Consider the following 18492-nt stretch of genomic DNA (forward strand, 5'->3'; position numbering starts at 1 on the left):
CCTGTGAGACTCCACAGTGACCTTTAAAGACCTCAGAGACACCTGTGATCCCTCCCCCTCAGACACCCATAATAATAGGGTGGGGTTTGGGGCCACCTGGCGATGCTCAGGGGTTTCTCCTGGCTCAGGGATCACCCCTGGCAGTGCTCAGGGCACCGTATGGGGTGCTGGGGATTGAACTCAGATTGGCTGCATGAAGTCAAGCACCTTACCCGCTATACAGTTTACCTGCTCAGAGACCCAATCTCGACCTCTCAGAGATCTCAGTAAATTCTCAGGGACCCCCTTCAGAAATTACCTCAGAGACTCCTTCACAGACCTTAGTGACTCCTTGGAGACCCCCTCAGTGACCTTGGTGACCCTTCAAAGAGACTCCCTCAGTGACTCTCTTTTTTCTTTTTGGGTCACATCCAACAATGCTCAGGGGTTACTCCTGGCAGTGCTTGGGGGACCATATGGGATGCCGGAAATTGAACTCGGGTCAGCCATGTGCAAGGCAAACGCCCTAACCGCTGTACTATTGCCCCGGCCCCCAGTGACCCTCTTTGGCCCCTCAGAGACCTCACAACTCTTAGAGACCTCAGAAACCCCTTAGAGACATTTTCAGAGACCTCAATGACTCCTCAGAGACCCCGCTCAGTGATCCCAAAAGAGACTTCAGAGACCCTTTAGACATTACAGATCCTTCAGTCTTGAGTGACCCCCCCTCAGAGAAACCTCAGTGGCCCTTGCTCAGAAACTTCAGTTACCCTCAAGTTACTCATCAGAGACTTCAGTGACCCCTCTTTAGAGACCTCAGTGACTCCTCAGAGACACCTCAGTGACTCCCTCTCAGAAACCTCAGTGACCTCTCAGAGACTTAAGTGACCCTTCAGGGACTTCAGAAGCAACTCGGAAACCCCTCAGAGAGACCTTACAGAGCCTGTCCCCAGAAGCCTCAGTGACTCCTTGGAGACCTCAGAAATGTCAGACTCCTCACAGCCCTATCAGAAACCCCCTCAGTTATGTCCATCAGTTATTCCCCAGAGAACTCCTTAAGGACCTCTCAAGAGTCCACCCAAGAGACCTCTCAGAGACCCTGCCAGGGACCTGAGAGGCCTCCTCAGAGACCTGAGAGACCCCTCAGAGATTCCCTCAGAGATGCCTCTGAGCCCTCCTGAATCCCCGCAAGGGGCCCCTCAGTGGCCTCCCCAGTATCTCTCTGACAGAGACCTGTGAGATTCTCAGAGACCTCTAAGCGACCCCCTCAGAAACCTACGTCCCCTCAAGAGACCCCACCGAAGATCACTTCAGTGACCCCCTGAGAGATGGCTGAGAAGGCCCAGAGCAACAGGACGGAGGGAAGGGCATCCGCTTGGCACGCAGCCAGCCTGTGGTTTCGATCCCCCACACCGTCCCGAGACTGACGTCTGGCAACAGTCCTTGAGAGAACCTCTTAGCGACCCCCAAGGGGTCGGACCCTTCCGGGGTGGGCCCCGGGCTCGCGGCCGCGCGGCGATTAGCGGCTCGCCCGGCGCAGCAGCAGGAACCCGGAGGAGGTGGGGTGGCGCCGCCGCCGGGCTCGCGACTCTGACTGACGCGGGGGCGGCCGGGGTCCAGACACGCGGCCTGAGGCCACCAGGGGGCGCGCGAGCCGCGCGTGTATGTCTCGCTACAAGCGCCGCTGTTTTGCTTCCGGAGCCCCGGAAGTCCCGCCTCCCGGCCCCGCGACTTCCGCTTCCGGGCGGCGGCGCTGCGCGGGCTGGATGGGCAGCTGGTGAGCGGGTCTGGGGACGCGAGTCCCCGAGCGCTGCTGCCCAGAAGCTGCTGCCCCCACGATGAACCGCGCCAAGCCCGCCACGGTGCGGCGGCCGAGCGCCGCGGCCAAGCCTTCCGGTGCGCTGCCCGCGAGGGGGACACCGCCGGGGGGTCGGGGAAGCACCTGCCGGGGAGCCGGACACACACCTGGGGTGCAGGGGACACCCGCCTAGGGTGCGGGGGGGGGTGTGTAGCACCCACCCCGGGTGCCGGGAGCATCAAGGGGTCATTGCTCAGCACCAGGCCCCTGCTTCCAGGAGCTGGTCCCCGCTGCCCCTTTCCCAGCAGCTCCTTCCCAGCGTGTCCCTCCCTGGCTGTGTGGCCCGAGGCTGACCCTCTGCCTAGTGCCCAGCACGATCTGATGTCTGTCCCCCCTCCCTCCCCACAGGGCACCCGCCGCCCGGGGACTTCATCGCTCTGGGCTCCAAGGGGCAGGCAGGCGAGTCCAAGGGGGCTGCAGCCCTGCTGAAGCCGGCGCCCGCTGGCCTCCCCTCTGAGCGCAAGCGCGATGCGGCCGCCCTGGCCGGGGCCTCGGCGCTCACCGGCCTCACCAAGCGCCCCAAGCTGTCCTCCACGCCCCCGCTGAGTGCCCTGGGCCGGCTGGCCGAGGCGGCTGTGGCTGAGAAGCGCGCCATCTCCCCCTCCATCAAAGAGCCCTCGGTGGTCCCCATTGAAGGTAAGGGGCTTCGCGCCAGCCTTCCTGCAGAGTTAGAGCTGCTGTGTGCCAGGTCTGGGCTGGGATGGGACACTCGGGTGTCCTATGGCCTCCGTGCTGGGCACCCTGAGTCTGTCGTTGTTTGCTGAGTGCTGGGCTCTTTTGGCGATCAGAAGTCTGGCAGCTGCTGGACTGGGGATCCCCTAGTGTTTATCCCGGACCTGGGTGGGGAATCCCCGCTGGGATGGGCGGAGCCAGGCACCCACTGGGGGTCTGGGCAGGGGAGGCAGCTGGCTCTGAGCTTCAGGACCCACTTAAGGTCCTGCTGTAGCCCCAAGGCCCAAGGGCCCCGTCCACCGCATGCCGGCTGCTTCTCGTGAGGAAGGGTGCGGGGGTCCAAGTGAGTGGCAGGACAGGCCCCAGACGGCAGAGGCTTCACTGGCCCTGTAGCAATCTCGGCGCCTGTGTTCATCCTTCCCTGGACCCCAGGCTTTTGTTGAGAACAAAACGAATGGGTCATGGCTGCAGAGATGGGGATGCGGTGCCGCCCAGGTCCCTGCCCACTGCCCGCAGGTCCCCGGCCGCTGCCTCGGGCTTTGGGGCCCCCAGGCCGATTCCTGAGGGTCCCTGTCTCCCCACCAGTCCCGCCCACCATGCTGCTGGAGGAGATCGAGGCCGCTGAGCTGGAGGGCGATGACGGCCGGATCGAGGGTGTGCTCTGCGGGGCCGCGAAGCAGCTGAAGGGCTCGCGGGCCAAGCCCGATGGCGCCCTGTACCTGAGCCTCATGTACCTGGCCAAGATCAAGCCCAACATCTTTGCCACCGAGGGTGTCATTGAGGTGAGTGCTGCTGTCCCCTCCGTCCTGTGTGATCTCTGTTGGAGGCTGGCTATCTCTGTTCCTTTTCCTGGGTGGGGGACCCCGTGCCCTGTGAGGGTCCCCCGTGCCCTGTGTGGGTCTCCAGTGCCCTGAGCTGCTCCCCTGGTGGCCGGCGGGGCTCACGGCTGCCATGTTCTGCAGGCTCTATGCAGCCTCCTGCGGCGAGATGCATCTATCAGCTTCAAGGCTAAGGGGAACAGCCTGGTGTCTGTGCTGGCCTGCACCCTCCTCATGGCTGCCTACGAGGAGGACGAGAACTGGCCTGAGATCTTTGTCAAGGTGAGGCCCTGACCAGGGGGTGGCTGAGCCGTGAACTAGAGGCCGCCTCGGAGTGCAGGGTGACCGCCTGGACACGCCCGCAGGTGTACATCGAGGACTCCCTGGGGGAGCGCATCTGGGTGGACAGCCCCCACTGCAGGGCCTTCGTGGACAACATCCAGACGGCCTTCAACACCAAAATGCCCCCCAAGAGCGTGTTGCTCCAGGGGGAGGTTGGACGCAGCGGGGGTGACCTCAGTGCGGGTGAGCTGGGTGCGGGCAAGGTGGGGCGGGGGTCCCGTGGAGCCTCCCAGGCAGCTGCAGCTCAGAGGGCGGTTGTGCAGGGAACAGCCCTCACCCCTCACTCACCGAGGAGGAGGACAGCCAGACAGAGCTGTTGATCGCCGAGGAGAAGCTCAGCCCGGCGCAGGAGGGCCAGCTCATGCCCAGGTAGGTGTGTGTGCCCGGGCGGGGCGAGGTGGGGTCCCGGCCTCCCGCCCTCCTGCCGGCCTCCTCCCTCCCGCCGGCCTCCCCTTTTCCCCCCCGCTGGCCTAGGTATGAGGAGCTCGCGGAGAGCGTGGAGGAGTACGTCCTGGACGTGCTCCGGGACCAGCTCAACCGGCGCCAGCCCATCGACAGCGTGTCCCGCAACCTCCTGCGCCTGCTGACTGCCACCTGCGGCTACAAGGAGGTGCGGCTGGTCACTGTGCAGAAGCTGGAGATGTGGCTGCAGAACCCCAAGGTGCGTGGGGGCTGCTCCCCCTTACCCCTCCTGGGTACCCGAGACCGTCCCCTCGCCCTCCTGGGTTCCTGACATGGACCCCTGTACCTGCAGCTGACCAGGCCCGCCCAGGACTTGCTGATGTCTGTCTGCATGAACTGCGACACGCATGGCCCCGAGGACACGGACGTCATCTCACACCTCGTCAAGATCCGCCTCAAGCCCAAGGTCCTGCTCAACCACTACATGCTGTGCATCAGGTGGGCGCGCGTGCCATGTTGGGAGCCCCGGGGGTGTGTCTGGGGCCGCCGCCCCCCTCTTCAGCCCCCTCCTCTGGCCCCCTTCCTCCTGCTCTGTAGGGAGCTGCTGAATGCACACAGGGACAACCTGGGCACCACGGTCAAGTTTGTGATCTTCAACGAGCTCTCCAACGCCCGCAACCCCAACAATATGCAGATCCTCCACACCGTGCTGCAGCACAGCTCCGAGCTGGCCCCGAAGGTGGGCGGGGGCCGGGGGGGAGCCTGCGAGCTCCAGGGGAACCCGGGGCAGGTCCTCGTGGGCTCCCCGGCCCCTTTTCTCTCAGGACACACTCGGCAGTCACCGGTGGGCGTGGGGGCTTGTCAGAGCGGGTGGCTGACCTGCAGAGGGGAAGCGCCAGGGGCCCTTCAGCCACCAGGGTCTGGTCTGAGTTTGGGAGGTCGCGGAGGGGCCCTGCTCCTGCCCCCGTGGGGATGTGGGTCTGAGCGCCTGGCATGTCCACCGTGGTCCGTGTGTGTCCTGTGACGATCAGAGCCCAGGTCCAACCCAGGTCGTGTCTCCCTAGTTCCTGGCCATGGTGTTCCAGGACCTGCTGACCAACAAGGACGACTACCTGCGGGCGGCGCGGGCCCTGCTGCGGGAGATCATCAAGCAGACCAAGCATGAGGTCAACTTTCAGGCCTTCTGCCTGGGACTCATGCAGGAGCGCCGCGAGCCGCAGTACCTGGACATGGAGTTCAAGGTGGGTCCCCGATGCCCTGCTCGGGGTGGTCCGGGGCGGGGGGGGGTTAGGCCGTGGCTCTGGCCACCTGTCCCCGTGCCGCCATGGCCTCCAGCCCTTGCTCTGTCCACAGGAGCGGTTCGTGGTGCACATCACCGACGTGCTGGCCGTGGCCATGATGCTGGGCATCACGGTGCAGGTGAAGGAGGCCGGCGCCGCCTGGGACAAGGGCGAGAAGAAGAGTAAGGCCTGGTCCCGGGGGGTCTCTGCCGGCAGCCCTGCCTGGGTGCCGCGGGCACGGCGGGTGACGTGGGCCCTGCCTGTCTCTCCCCAGACCTGGAGGTGCTGAGGGCCTTCCAGACTCAGATCGCCGCCATCCAGCGGGACGCCGTGTGGTGGCTGCACACAGTGGTGCCCTCCATCAGCAAGCTGGCCTCCAAGGACTATGTGCACTGGTGGGTGGGGGGTGGGGGTGGGCTCAGGGGTCCTGGGCTCACTCCCTGACCTCCAAGGACTACGTGCACTGGTGGGTGGGGGGTGGGGGTGGGCTCAGGGGTCCTGGGCTTACTCCCTGGCATCCAAGGACTATGTGCACTGGTGGGAGGGGGGCGGAGATGGGCTCAGGGGGTCCCGGGTTCATTCCCTGGCGTCTAAGGACTACATGCACTGGTGGGCGGGGGGCAGGGGTGAGCTCAGGGGTCCTGGGCTCACTCCCTGGCGTCCCCACCTTCCTCGCCTCCAGCCTGCACAAGGTGCTGTTCACGGAGCAGCCCGAGACCTACTACAAGTGGGACAACTGGCCACCTGAGAGTGACCGCAAGTAAGCACGTTGCCCGCTGCCCCTGCTCCGGGCCCTGCTCCCGCTCCCCCGGTCCTGCCCTGTGGTGGTCCAGAGGGCGGTTTACCGGCTGCGTCCTTGGCTGACCCTGAGCATCTGGAACGTGTGTCCGGCTGTCCTCTGAGCCTGCCTCTCCTGCTGTCCCCAGTTTCTTCCTCCGCCTCTGCTCCGAGGTGCCCATCCTGGAGGACACGCTCATGCGGATCCTGGTCATCGGGCTGTCCCGGGAGCTGCCGCTTGGGCCAGCCGACGCCATGGAGCTGGCTGACCACCTGGTGAAACGCGCGGCCGCTGTGCAGGCGGATGGTGGGTCCTGCCTCTGTCCCCGAGGCGGGGGTGGGGGGGCGGGGTAGAGGGAGCGGGTGAACCTGCACTTACCTGGTGAGCTCACTGGCCGCCTCTGGGGGTGCTGTGTGGGGCCCCGCCCTCAGCATAGGCCCGGGCCGTGTTCCCGATGGACGCACAGCTCTGCTTCCTCGCCTCTTCCTGCCGGGCCCTGCTGCTGTCTGCTCGGGGAGGGGTAGGTGGGGGACACGTCTTGTGTGACTGCTGCCCCTGGGGCCCTGGCCCCTGGCTGTGCTCAGCCGCTGCCCTTGGTGCCCTAGACATGGAGGTGCTGAAGGTGGAGCGGGTGCAGCTGATCGACGCCGTGCTTAATCTCTGTACCTACCATCACCCGGAGAACATCCAGCTGCCCCCAGGGTGAGCCCCCTCCGCCACGCACTCCCTCGTGTTTCTCGGGCATCCCGTGTGAGGTCAGTCCCCCGCCAAGTGGAGGACGGCTGGCAGCCTGGGCCCGCCGGACTGGCGCTGAGCGTCTGTGGGGAGGCGATGTCCCAGGCCCACCTGCGCCTGTCCCTCCGGCACCCGCAGCCCAGGGGAAATGGTGAGCCCGTTTCTAGCCAGGTGGGTCAAGTCGTGTTCAGCCTCTGAACTGTGGGACTCTCGGGTCGGGTGTCCCGGCCGGCCCCTCCTCTGCACTCCTGACCCTGGACCCACAGTTCGGGGCCTCTCGTGCTTTTCTGCTGGTCCCGGGGGGCCTCTGGGGTCCCTCTGGAGTGTGTGTTCGTGTCTGGAGTGACTCGCATGTGGGCAGCAGCTGTCCCAGTGTCCCTGTCCCCGGGCTGCTCTGGGAACCTGTCTCGGCTGGGCCCCTCCCGTCCATGTCCCCGGGATGTGTCTGCGGTGCCCGCTGTCCTTGGGTCTCACTCCTGGGCCCTCCCAAGGAATCCTGCTCCCATTCTCCCAGCCTGTCTGGCTGGGCACTGCACTCTGAGGGGGGCTGGGCGGCTGGCCCAGGCAGACAGACCCTGTGAGCCTGAGGTGGACAGGCCTCAGTGAGGCCTGCTGCCATCCCTGTACCAGGGCTCCTGGCTCTACATGCCAGCACACCGGGGGGGCGTGTCTTTGCTGTTTCTGGTGCTGGTTGGAGCCCAGGAGCTCCTGCGTGCAAGGCAGCCCCTTCATGGTGCCCCCTGCCCCCAGACTCTGAATGTCTGTAGTTGGCGCTAAGCGCTGTCCGTATCACGCCATCAGGAGTAAACTCCCTGCCGCACTGGCGGCCGGGCTGGAGGGTCTGGGCCTTGTGGCATGTGCACCCTGGGGCACTCTGCCCTGCCCTGCCCTGACCTGTGGCCCCACATTCCAGCTACCAGCCCCCCAACCTGGCCATCTCCACCCTCTACTGGAAGGCCTGGCCCCTGCTGCTTGTGGTCGCTGCCTTCAACCCTGAGAACATCGGTTTGTGTCTTGTGGGGCTGGGGGTGCCTGTAAGGGGCCTGCAGGCGGAGGGAGGGTGACCTGGGAGGGGGGAGTCGGGGGGGTCGGCCTGTGGGGGCTTCTCCCCACTGGCTACCCTGTCCCGTTCCTAGGCCTGGCTGCCTGGGAGGAGTACCCCACGCTGAAGATGCTCATGGAGATGGTGATGACCAAGTAGGCTGCCCCGTCCCCTGCCACTGGCTTCCTGCACTAGGGCGGGCAGTTGGGGGAGGGGGGCGGACACGGCCCTGAGTGGGCCTTTCCCGGCAGGGATGAGGGGAGGAGCTCGGAGATCAGTAGGGGGAGCCCTGCGGCACAGTTGGGTGGGAACAGGGCAGACTCGGGCTCGGGGCTTTCTGGGAAGGGCTGAGGTGTGTCTGGGATCGAGCAGTGGGTGTGGGCGGGCAGCGGTGCTGAGCTGTCTCTGCGCGCCCCCCCCCCCCCCAGCAATTACTCCTACCCGCCATGCACCCTGACGGATGAGGAGACGCGTGCTGAGATGCTCAGCCGGGAGCTCCAGGTCTCCCAGCGAGAGAAGCAGGAGATCCTGGCCTTTGAGGGTCACCTGGCCGCCGCCTCCACCAAGCAGACCATCACGGAGAGCAGCAGCCTGCTGCTGTCCCAGCTGACCAGCCTGGACCCCCAGTGCGCGCAGGCCCTGATGGGGAGGGGGGATGGGCGGCGGAGGGCGGGGCTGGCTCTCTCGCCTCCTTACACACCTCCCCTGGCCTTCCAGAGGGCCCCCCCGGAGGCCTCCCCTGCACATCCTGGACCAGGTAAAGGGCCTGAACCAGTCCCTGCGCCTGGGCCACCTGCTGTGTCGCAGCCGGAACCCGGATTTCCTGCTCAACATCATCCAGCGGCAGGCGAGTGCCCGAGCCCTGGCGGTTCCCGTGGCGGCGGCTGGGCTGGGCCGGACGCCCCTGGTCTGAGCGTGTCTTGTCTGTCCTCCAGGCGTCCTCGCAGTCCATGCCCTGGCTGGCCGACCTGGTGCAGTCCAGCGAGGGGTCGCTGGACGTGCTCCCCGTGCAGTGCCTCTGCGAGTTCCTGCTGCATGATGCCGCTGATACCACTGCCTCCGGGGAGGAGGAGGAGGAGGGCGAGAGCAAGGAGCGCAGGGCGAAGAAGCGGCAGGTGGGGGTGCTGCCCGCCCCGGGGCCTTGCCCCCGCCTTCACTGCCGCTGCCCCCAGCCTCCGCAGCCCGCTGACGCCTCCAATCCCGCAGAGGCAGCAGAAGCAGCAGCAGCTCCTGGGCCGCCTGCAGGACCTGCTGCTGGGCCCGAAGGCAGACGAGCAGACCACATGCGAGGTGCTGGACTACTTCCTGCGGCGCCTGGGCTCCTCCCAGGTGGCCTCCCGTGTGCTGGCCATGAAGGTGACGCCACTGCCCCGTCCCTGCCCCGACCCTGGGCTTGTGCCCTGCCACACGTCGGGGTGGCCTTTCTCCCTGCACTCCCAACCAGTGTCTGGAGCGAGTGTGCGCCCGTGTTCGGTGTGTCTGCGACTGTACGTGAGTGTGTGGAATATGAGGTTGTATGTTAATGTATGTACGAGTGCGTATGTGCCACAGAGAGAGAGAGAGAGAGAGTGTGTGTGTGTGTGTGTGTGTGTGTGTGTATTATGTGTGGACGTGATTGAAACTGTGTGAGTGTATGAGTTTGTGTACAGGTGTGTGAGTTGTGTGAGTTGGCACGTGCAAGTGCAGGCATGTGAGTGTGTGGTTGTATGGACAGAGTGTGTGAATTTGTGTTTGCACGTACAAGTGTTTATGTGTATGTACAGCGTGTACGAGTGGAGTCCGTGTGAGTGTATATGGGTGTGGAGTCTGAGAGTATGTGAGTGTCTATGCATGTGGGGTTTGTGTGTGCACGCTTGTGTGAATGAGTCTGTGAGTGTACATGGGTGTAGGGTCTGCGAGTGTGTGTGTGTGCGTGGGGGGGTGGAGTTTGAGCGTGTGTGTGCATTTGTGAGTGTGTGGGTGGGGAGACAGGCCCCCGAGGCCCCCCGGAGCATGCCTGTGTCCCCCCCCCCCCCGCCACCCCGCACCCGGCAGCGGCATGACGCGGGTCCTTGTCCGCAGGGCCTGTCCCTGGTGCTGTCGGAGGGCAGCCTGCGGGACGGGGAGGAGAAGGAGCCGCCGCAGGAGGAGCCAGGCCCTGTGGACGCGCTGCAGGGCTACCAGTGGCTGCTGCGGGCGCTGCCCCTGCTGCCCCTGTTCGCCAGCGTGAAGTCCAGCACGGCCCTGGCCCTGCAGCAGGTGACTGGGGGGATGGGTGGAGGGGGGTTGCCTGGCACCCGCAGAGCAGCTCACACGCCCCGACTCCCCGCAGGCCATCCACATGGAGACGGACCCGCAGACCATCAGCGCGTACCTGGTGTACCTGTCCCAGCACACACCCACCGAGGAGCAGAGCCAGCACAGCGACCTGGCGCTGGTGAGGCCGCGGGCCACCGCTCCCACCCTGGCCCCCTGGCCTGGTGCCGCCCGCTGAGTGTCGGTTCCGCTGTAGGACGTGGCCCGGCTCATCGTGGAGCGCTCCACCATCATGTCTCACCTCTTTGCCAAGCGCCCCTGCAGCGCTGCGTCCGACGCCGTGCTGTCTGCTCTGCTGTCCATCTTCTCGCGCTACGTCCAGCGCATGCGCCAGAGCAAGGAGGGGGAGGAGGTCTACAGCTGGGTGAGCCCCCCCCCTCGCCCACCTCCAGCCCCAGGCCCTGCCCACCCTCTCCCCTCTCCCCTGGCCAAAGGCCCCGCCCACCTTCACCCCTCTCCCCCGGCCCTAGGCTCACCAACCCTCACCCCCTCTCTCCTGCGGCCCGAGGCCCTGCCCACCCTTACTTCAACCCCTCTCCCCTGCAGTCCGAGTCCCAGGACCAGGTATTCCTGCGCTGGTCGAGCGGGGAGACGGCCACCATGCACATCTTGGTGGTGCACGCCATGGTCATCCTGCTGACACTGGGGCCACCACGGGGTGAGTGCTGGGAGGCTACCAAGAATCCCTCTGCGTGGGAACCAACTGCCTCACTGGAGGCTCTTGGCGTCCGTGTGGAGGTTCATAGGGGGGTGCCTGACCTGGGGGCAGGTGGCCCCGGGACCTGGGCGCTGCTGGGAATGTGGCCGTGGCGGGAGCGGGTGAGGTCCTGCTGGGCTCCTTCCCGGAGTGGCGTGGAGACTCTGGGTCAGGTAGTCCTGGTGCCTGGGTCTTCGCGTCCACCCAACCCTGGTCATCTGACCGCGTTTCCCCGTGCTGTGGGGTCTGACACCCTGGGGTCATCCGTGCCTCTCCCGTGGTCTTTTGTAAAGCCGGTGACAGCGAGTTCCGGGCCCTGCTGGACATCTGGTTCCCGGAGAAGAAGCCATTGCCCACGGCCTTCCTGGTGGACACGTCGGAGGAGGCGCTGCTGCTGCCCGACTGGCTGAAGCTGCGCATGATCCGCTCGGAGGTGCCCCGGCTGGTGGATGCCGGTAGGTGGGCGGCCAGCAGGGTGGGGCCGCAGGGAGGGGAGGGGCGGGGCGGCTAGGCTCTGGGCTCTGGGTGTGGGGCCTGGAGGGGTGGTGCCTGGGGCCTCACGCCCCCCCCAGCCCTGCAGGACCTGGAGCCGCAGCAGCTGCTACTGTTCGTGCAGTCCTTTGGCATCCCCGTGTCCAGCATGAGCAAGCTCCTGCAGCACCTGGACCAGGCGGTGGCCCACGACCCCCAGACCCTGGAGCAGAACATAATGGACAAGAGTGAGTGCAGCCCCGGCCCCCACGCCCCCAGCCCGCTGCCCACTGCCATAGCCTCCGGGGTGCTGGGACACAGGTGGGCACGCAGAGGGAGGGGACGAGGGTGGGGACGCAGGCCAGGTGAGGACGCGGGCCCGGCAGAGACACGGGTGGGGACGCAGGTGGGGATGCAGGTCAGGCGCAGACACAGTGCGCTGTCTTGCAGACTACATGGCCCACCTGGTGGAGGTGCAGCATGAGAGAGGGGCCACGGGGGGCCAGACCTTCCACTCCCTGCTCACGGCCGCCCTGCCGCCCCGGCGAGGTAAGGGGGGGAGAGGCCTGGGACACGGGGCCACGTCTGACCTGTTCCCCCTCCCCCCTATAAGCCATCTAACCCGATTCCCCACCCACCCATCTGACCCCTGCTCCCTGCTGCCATCTGACCCCTGCCCTCCCCATCAGACAGTTCAGAGGCGCCCAAGCCCAAGAGCAGCCCCGAGCAGCCGGCGGGCCAAGGCCAGCTCCGTGCCAGTACACAGGTGCAGGCACTTGGACCCGAGGATGACCTTGCCAGCATGCTGCTGCAGGTACACACGGAGGGATGCCCCAACCCCATCCCAGCCGCTCAGCAGTGCCCTGCCTTCCTTCTGCACTTGGTGCCTGGCACCCGGGCTGCCAGGCCAGGCGAGCTGGGCCACGGGGTCGGAGCCCACGCAGTGGTGAGGGCAGTGGCAGGTGTCCTCTGCTCTCCACTGGCCTCAGCCTGGAGCTGCCTGTGGCCTCCAACCCTGCACGAGGGTGTCTGTTCCCCCCCGGGGGAGGGGGGCAGCTGCCCCTAGGCCCTGCCCGTGGGACAGTCATGCTGAGCCTCAGGCCGCCTGAGCCCTGAGTGAGGTCCCTGGGCCCGGCCGGGGTGGGGGGGGCCTCTGGGAGCTGGCCGACACCAACGCCGCCCTCTACTTCAGATCTTCCCCCTGAACCCCAGCCCTCGGTGCCCGAGCACCAATGCCCGCCCCCTCGCCGTGGCGCTGCAGCAGGCCCTGGGCCAGGAGCTGGCGCGAGCCCGCCAGGGGGCCTCCGAGGGGCCAGGCGTGGGGCTGCGCCTGCTGCAGGCCCTGGCCACGCTGCTGAGCTCCCCACACGCCGGGGCCCTGGTGCTGGCCATGCACCGCGCCCACTTCCTGGCGTGCCCACTGCTGCGGCTGCTCAGCCAGTACCAGGTGGGTGCGGGCCCGTGGGATGCCGGGGAAGCCCTGCCTGGCTCCGGCTATCCTCCTCACACACACACACACGCGTGTTTGTGCGCGATCGTCCCCACAGCGCCGTGTGCCCCAGGACGCCGGCTTCTCCGCGCTCTTCCTCAAAGTGCTGACGCAGATGCTGCCCTGGCTGGAGGGCCCCGCGGCCGAGGGCGGGCCCCTGCGAGCCCAGCTCAAGCTCTTCGCCACCCAGTTGTCGGCCAGGCGCAGGATCAGCGACGGTGAGGGCGGGCCCCTGCCTCGGACTGCCGTGCGGGCGGGTGGGTGCACCAGGGTGGCCTCACACCCGCTCTTCCCAGTACGCAGCGGCTTCCTGCAGCTGGCGGAGGCCCTGGCGTTTCGTGGGGACCTGGAGGTGGTCGGCTCCACCGTGCGGGCTGTCGTCGCCACTCTCAAGGCCGGGGCACCCTGTGCGGCCGAGCCAGAGCTCCTCAGCAAAGGTACCTCATCCCCGGCTCTGGGGGCTGGGTTCCCTGGGGCCTTCAGGTACCCCAATGTTCTTGGCAGGGGCAGGCGGGAGGGCGTGACCGACCTGTCCTCCGCAGTGCTCCGCGGCCTGGTGGAGGTGAGGTCGCCTCACCTGGAGGAGCTCCTGTCTGCCTTATTCTCCTCTGCGGCCGCGGGCCCAGCCTCCAGGCCCGTTGCGGTGGTGAGCTCCTTGCTGCTGCAGGATGCTGAGGCCCCGGGCCCGGGGGAGCTGGAGGCCAGCAACGGCAGGTGAGGCGCCGGAGATGAGTGGGTGGGCGGGTGGGTGGCGGTGGGTGAGGCCACGGGCCCAGCTGAACCCGCCCGACCTTCCCTCCAGCCTGGAGACCCCCGTGCGCTTGGGCCCTTGCTCAGGGCTGCTCGTCGACTGGCTGGAGATGCTGGACCCCGAGGTGGTTGGCAGCTGCCCTGACCTGCAGCAGAGGCTACTCTTCTCCCGGGCCAAGGTGGGCACTGGGGTAACAGCCCTTCCTGTCAGGCCTGTGTCGTCCCCCACCTCCTCTGCCACTGTCACTGGCCAGCTCTGCTCCCTGGGGCCCTCGGTGGCCCAGGTACCCCCGGAAGGGCTGGCACCCGGGGGAGGTGCTGGGGAAGCCGAGACCCCGTCAGCCAGCACCAGTCTCCAGGGGCTTATGGCGGTGCTGGACCGCAGGATGGCCCCAGGCTCTGCCGATGGCACCTCCCCTCATGGGCTTTCTGCCACCGCCGCAGGGCGGAGGCCACCCCGCACCCCAGGTGCCGTCGTTTCGCCCCTACCTCCTGGCTCTGCTCACGCACCAGTCCAACTGGTCCACCCTGCACCAGTGCATCCGCGTGCTGCTGGGCCGCAGCTGGGAGCAGAGGTGAGGCGCCGCAGGCTGAGGACGGGACGCCCGGGAGGGTGTGACCTGTCAGCCCCAGATTCTGGGGACCAACTGGGCCTCCCTCCCGCACCCAGGTTTGACCCTTCTGCCTCTCTGGACTTCCTGTGGGCCTGCATCCACGTCCCTCGAATCTGGCAGGGGAGGGACCAGCGCACCCCTCAGGCAGGTCTGGGGCCTGGGGGCAGGAGCCGGGTGACCGCTCGGGACTGATGGACTTGGGCCACCTGGGACTGACGGGACTCATGCCGCTGCAGAAGCGGCGAGAGGAACTGGTGCTGCGCGTGCATGGCTCGGAGCTGCTGGGCCTGGTGGACCTGCTACTGGCGGAGGCGGAGGCCCGGGGCCAGGACGTGGGCGCCACCTGCAGCCTCCTCCAAGCCCGGCTGCCTCTGCTGCTGAGCTGCTGCCGCGGGGACAGCGAGGGCGTGAGGAAGGTGGCCGCGCACCTGACCAGCCGCATCCAGCAGCAGGGAGACAGGTGAGTGCTGGCTGGTCCCCGGGCAGCCTGCCGCCCAACCCGGTCCGACCCGGCCCGACCCCACTGCCTGCTCTCCTGCAGCACGCTGGGGGGACCCTGCCGAGACCTGCTCCTGCAGCTCTACCTGCAGCGGCCCGAGCTCCGCCTGCCCGCACCCGAGGTCCTGCTGTGCGGCCAGGGCGCCACAGCTAGCAGCGTCTGCACGGTAAGCCCTGGGGGACGGCCAGGGCTGCATCTGTCCAGGAGCCCCTCTCTGCCAGGCCCGTGCCTGGCGCCCACGGGGCAGGAGATGCCGGGGTTCTGGCGGCCGTGACCAGAGCAGCCCCCACTGAGGGCCCCTGGCTGAGACTGCATGTGTGGGAGTCCCCCTTGGGAGGGGGCGGCCAGCTTCCCCTTCCTGCCTGACCCCTGCCCCCGCCTGCCCGCAGCTGGACAGTCTGATCCACCGCTTCATCACCCTCCTGGCCGACACTGGTGACTCGCGGGCGTCCGAAAACCGGGTCGCCGACGCCAACATGGCCTGCCGGAAGCTGGCCGTGGCCCACCCCATCCTGCTGCTCAGGTAAGCGGGTAGGGTGCACAGGGTGGGCAGCCCTGGGCCCAGCCCCCGCATAGCGGGCGTGAGCCCTCTGTGTCCCCTGCAGGCACCTGCCCATGATGGCCGCGCTCCTGCACGGCCGCACGCACCTCAACCTGCAGGAGCTGCGCCAGCAGGGACACCTCAGCTTCTTCCTGCACGTGCTGGGGCTGCTGGAGCTGCTGCAGCCGCAGGTCTTCCAGAGCGAGCACCAGGGGGCGCTGTGGGACTGTCTGCGCTCCTTCATCGGCCTGCTGGTGGTGCGTGGGCCCAGCCTGTGTGTGTCTGCGTCTGTGTCTGTCTGTGTGTCAGTGTGTGTGTGTCTGGTGGGGGGGGGATTGCCCATCCCGCCTTGTGTGTGCGTGTGCGTGCATGTGTGTGTGCGCGCATGTGTGCATGTGTTTTTGTGTGTCTCTGGGGGGGGGCTTACCTCGTGGGGGGGGCTTACCCATCCTGCCCTGTATCTGTGTGTCTGTGTCTGGCGGGGGGAGGCGGTGCCCGCCCCGCCCTGTGTGGGGCATGCTCTGCAGGCCGCTCTGAACCCTCTGCTGACCATGTGCCCTTGAGCCCCCTTGGGGGCTCCCAGCACTTAGTGTCTCTAGTGATGATGTGCTTTGTGGAGAGGGGCCTACAGAATGACCGCGTGGGCAGGGCTGGGGCCAGGCAGGCAGCGTGGTGAGCGGCAGAGGGACATGCCAGGTGGGGTGGCATGGCGTGGGCCCAGCCTGTGTGTGTCTGAGTCTGTGTCTGTGTGTGTGTGTGGGGGGGATTGCCCATCCCGCCCTGTGTGTGCGTGTGCGTGCATGTGTTTTTGTTTGTTTCGGGGGTGGGGCTTACCTCGTGGGGGGCTTATCCATTCCGCTTCCTGCAGAACTACCGGAAGTCATCCCGAGTGCTGGCGCCCTTCATCAGCAAATTCGTGCAGTTCACGCACACGTACATGGCCTGCAACGCCCCGGCCGCCGTCTCCTTCCTGCAGAAGCATCTGGACACGCTGCAGTGAGTGCCAGCCCGGTGGCCTGGGCGGGGTGGGTATTGCTGAGGCTCTGACCGGGCCCCCGTCTCCCCAGCGACCTGTCCTTCGATGGCAGCGACCTGTCCATGCTGAAGTCGCTCCTCGCGGGGCTCAGCGTCCCCAACAAGGGCAGCAGAGCTGGCCACGGCACGGACGAGGAGGGAGAGGGTGAGCAGGGCTGCGGGTCTGCCCCGGGTGCCTCCTGCCCCTGGCCCGCCATCAGGACTCGGGCAGCAGGCCTGTGTTGGTGTAACAGCTGCTGGCTGGCTGGGGGCACACGGGCACCGTCCCAGTGCTGCTGTGTACGGGCGGGTGGGCGGGGGGAGGGCCGCAGGGTTGGGACGGAGCCTGTCTGCCCGGCCACCAGCTGCTGCTCCTGCAGACGAGAGCGCCCCCGGCTCCCTGCCCCTGGTCAGCGTCTCCCTCTTCACCCCGCTCACCGCCGCTGAGATGGCACCCTACATGAGGAGGCTGTCCCGGGGCCAGACTGTCGAAGGTGAGTGGCCGCTGGCTGTCGGGCAGGTGGGCCTCGTGCTGGCGCCCAGCTCCCCATCTGCCCAGCGGGGCCCAGAGCCCTCGGGCCATGTGGCACAATGGGGGGGCCTGGTGACGGGGAGGGGCTGGGGGCTCTTGTGCTGTCAGCTCGGGACCCTGGACGGACGGGCACCCAGAGGCCCCGAGCTGCTGTGAGCGCCTGTGTGAGAGTGAGGTCACCCCGTCTCGCCTGCCCTCAGATGTGTTGGAGGTCCTGGGGGACATCGATGAGATGTCCCGGCGCAGACCCGAGGTCCTGGGCTTCTTCTCGGTGAGGAGACCCCCCCCCCCCCGGCCGCCTCCCTGGGGCACCTGTGCGGGGCCAGCCCGGTCTAGGCCTGACCATCCACTTGCACCGGCCCCTTCCCCCCGCAGACCTGCCTACAGCGGCTGATGAGCTCGGCCGAGGAGTCCTGCCGCCACCTGGCCTTCAGCCTGGCGCTGCGCTCCATCCAGAGCAACCCCAGGTAAGCCACGGTCCGGCCAGCCGGACCCTCCACAGCTCGGGGGGAGGTGCTGCCGCCAGCTTTGCCTCTTTCAGCATCGCCGCCGACTTCCTGCCCACGTTCATGTACTGCCTGGGGAGCCGGGACTTCGAGGTGGCCCAGACGGCGCTGCGGAGCCTGCCCGAGTACGTGCTCCTGTGTCCAGGTCAGTCCCGCCCACCCGGCCCTGCAGCCCTGCCCCGTCCGGGGGGACCCTGGGGTCACCGTCCTGTCTCCCTGCAGAGCACGCGGCTGTGCTGCTGCACCGGGCCTTCCTGGTGGGCATGTATGGCCAGGTGGACACCAGCGCCCAGATCTCCGAGGCCCTGCGGGTACTGCACATGGAGGCTGTGATGTGAGTCCGCTGACCCTTCAGAGCGTCACTGTGTCTCCACGTCCAGCCTGGGAAGCTCCGTCCCAGATCCCAGAGACCTCCCCAGGAAGAGGAGAGGCAGGCACCTGTCACCTGATGACCGGGCAGGGGCATCTGCCCTGTCCCTGGGCTGGGACATGGGGGGGCCGAGAGGTGGGGAGGCTGTGGGGCGGGGGGCCAGTCTTTCTCAATGAAACTGTCTGCTCAGAGTCGCTGCCTGTGTGATTTGTGGAGACGCACTATCTGCCAGTCTTCTGCAGGGCACAGGGGCGAGGGGGGTGTCTGTAGGGAGCCCCTAGTGGGACACCTATCTCTTCTGCTGGGGCTGGGGTCGGTGACCCAGGAACTCTAGGAGGCTGTGCCAGCCGCCAGCAGCTCGGATTCTTTTCCTTCCTGTTTCCTTGCTCGGGATGGGGTGCACCTGCGGGGTGGTCCTAGCAGTCAGAGGCGGGCAGGTGCCACCCCCACCCGTTCCCCTTGGCCCCTGCGTCCTGTTCTCATGCCCTGTGCTCGGGCTGGACTCAGCTTCCCAGCACCCGCCCAGCAGTGGCCAAGCATGCAGGGTCCCTCCTGCTGGGCCATTTCCGAGGCCGCCGGCATGCCCAGCCCGGCCTTCAGGGTGGGTAGCCGCGGCTCCCGCATCCCTCGCTGCCCTTTGCCCTGCCCTCCGCTCCGGCTGTTTACCTGCACCCTGCCACCTCAGTCCCCACCCTGGCTTGCAGCTCACCAGCCCAGGTGACCGCCTCGGGACGGTGTGGCTCCAGGAGCAGCCGACCGGCACAGCCCCAGGCAGAGGAGACCTTGGCGACACTGGAGTCTGCTGGGC

At 67.1% G+C, this 18492-nt stretch overlaps 1 protein-coding gene across 3 annotated transcripts; it reads left to right on the plus strand.

Moving 5' to 3' along the window:
• Positions 1-1731: 1731 nt before the first annotated feature.
• INTS1 (integrator complex subunit 1) lies at positions 1732-17760 on the plus strand. Of its 3 annotated transcripts, none has more exons than XM_056128359.1 (47): positions 1732-1875; positions 2186-2473; positions 3095-3291; positions 3472-3609; positions 3693-3852; positions 3933-4038; positions 4144-4330; positions 4424-4569; positions 4669-4810; positions 5136-5312; positions 5425-5533; positions 5626-5746; positions 6034-6111; positions 6278-6435; positions 6735-6831; positions 7778-7869; positions 8001-8061; positions 8335-8532; positions 8624-8753; positions 8842-9021; positions 9113-9262; positions 9968-10144; positions 10218-10322; positions 10398-10565; positions 10748-10859; positions 11192-11353; positions 11471-11617; positions 11820-11918; positions 12059-12183; positions 12562-12816; positions 12917-13076; positions 13155-13295; positions 13401-13572; positions 13661-13787; positions 14053-14183; positions 14279-14366; positions 14459-14682; positions 14764-14887; positions 15111-15244; positions 15327-15519; positions 16131-16258; positions 16330-16442; positions 16642-16770; positions 17009-17079; positions 17184-17275; positions 17350-17459; positions 17537-17760. In XM_056128359.1, the coding sequence occupies exons 1-47, from the start codon at positions 1818-1820 to the stop codon at positions 17650-17652; spliced, it is 6576 nt and encodes a 2191-aa protein (XP_055984334.1). In that variant the 5' UTR covers positions 1732-1817; the 3' UTR covers positions 17653-17760. The 3 variants fall into 3 exon arrangements, with proteins under 3 accessions (XP_055984334.1, XP_055984335.1, XP_055984336.1); XM_056128360.1 differs by having other exon boundaries at positions 16657-16770; XM_056128361.1 differs by lacking the exon at positions 12562-12816.
• Positions 17761-18492: the final 732 nt, after the last annotated feature.

This window comes from Sorex fumeus, unplaced genomic scaffold, assembly GCF_029834395.1.
Source record: "Sorex fumeus unplaced genomic scaffold, SorFum_2.1 ptg000064l, whole genome shotgun sequence".
Taxonomy (NCBI): domain Eukaryota; kingdom Metazoa; phylum Chordata; class Mammalia; order Eulipotyphla; family Soricidae; genus Sorex; species Sorex fumeus.

Coding starts and splice junctions, on each gene's coding strand:
- INTS1 (XM_056128359.1), top strand. CDS start 1,818: ATGAACCGCGCCAAGCCCGCCACGGTGCGGCGGCCGAGCGCCGCGGCC. Junction 8,533..8,623: donor CTGACCAGCCTGGACCCCCA/GTGCGCGCAGGC, acceptor CTGGCCTTCCAG/AGGGCCCCCCCGGAGGCCTC. Junction 14,683..14,763: donor ATCCAGCAGCAGGGAGACAG/GTGAGTGCTGGC, acceptor GCTCTCCTGCAG/CACGCTGGGGGGACCCTGCC.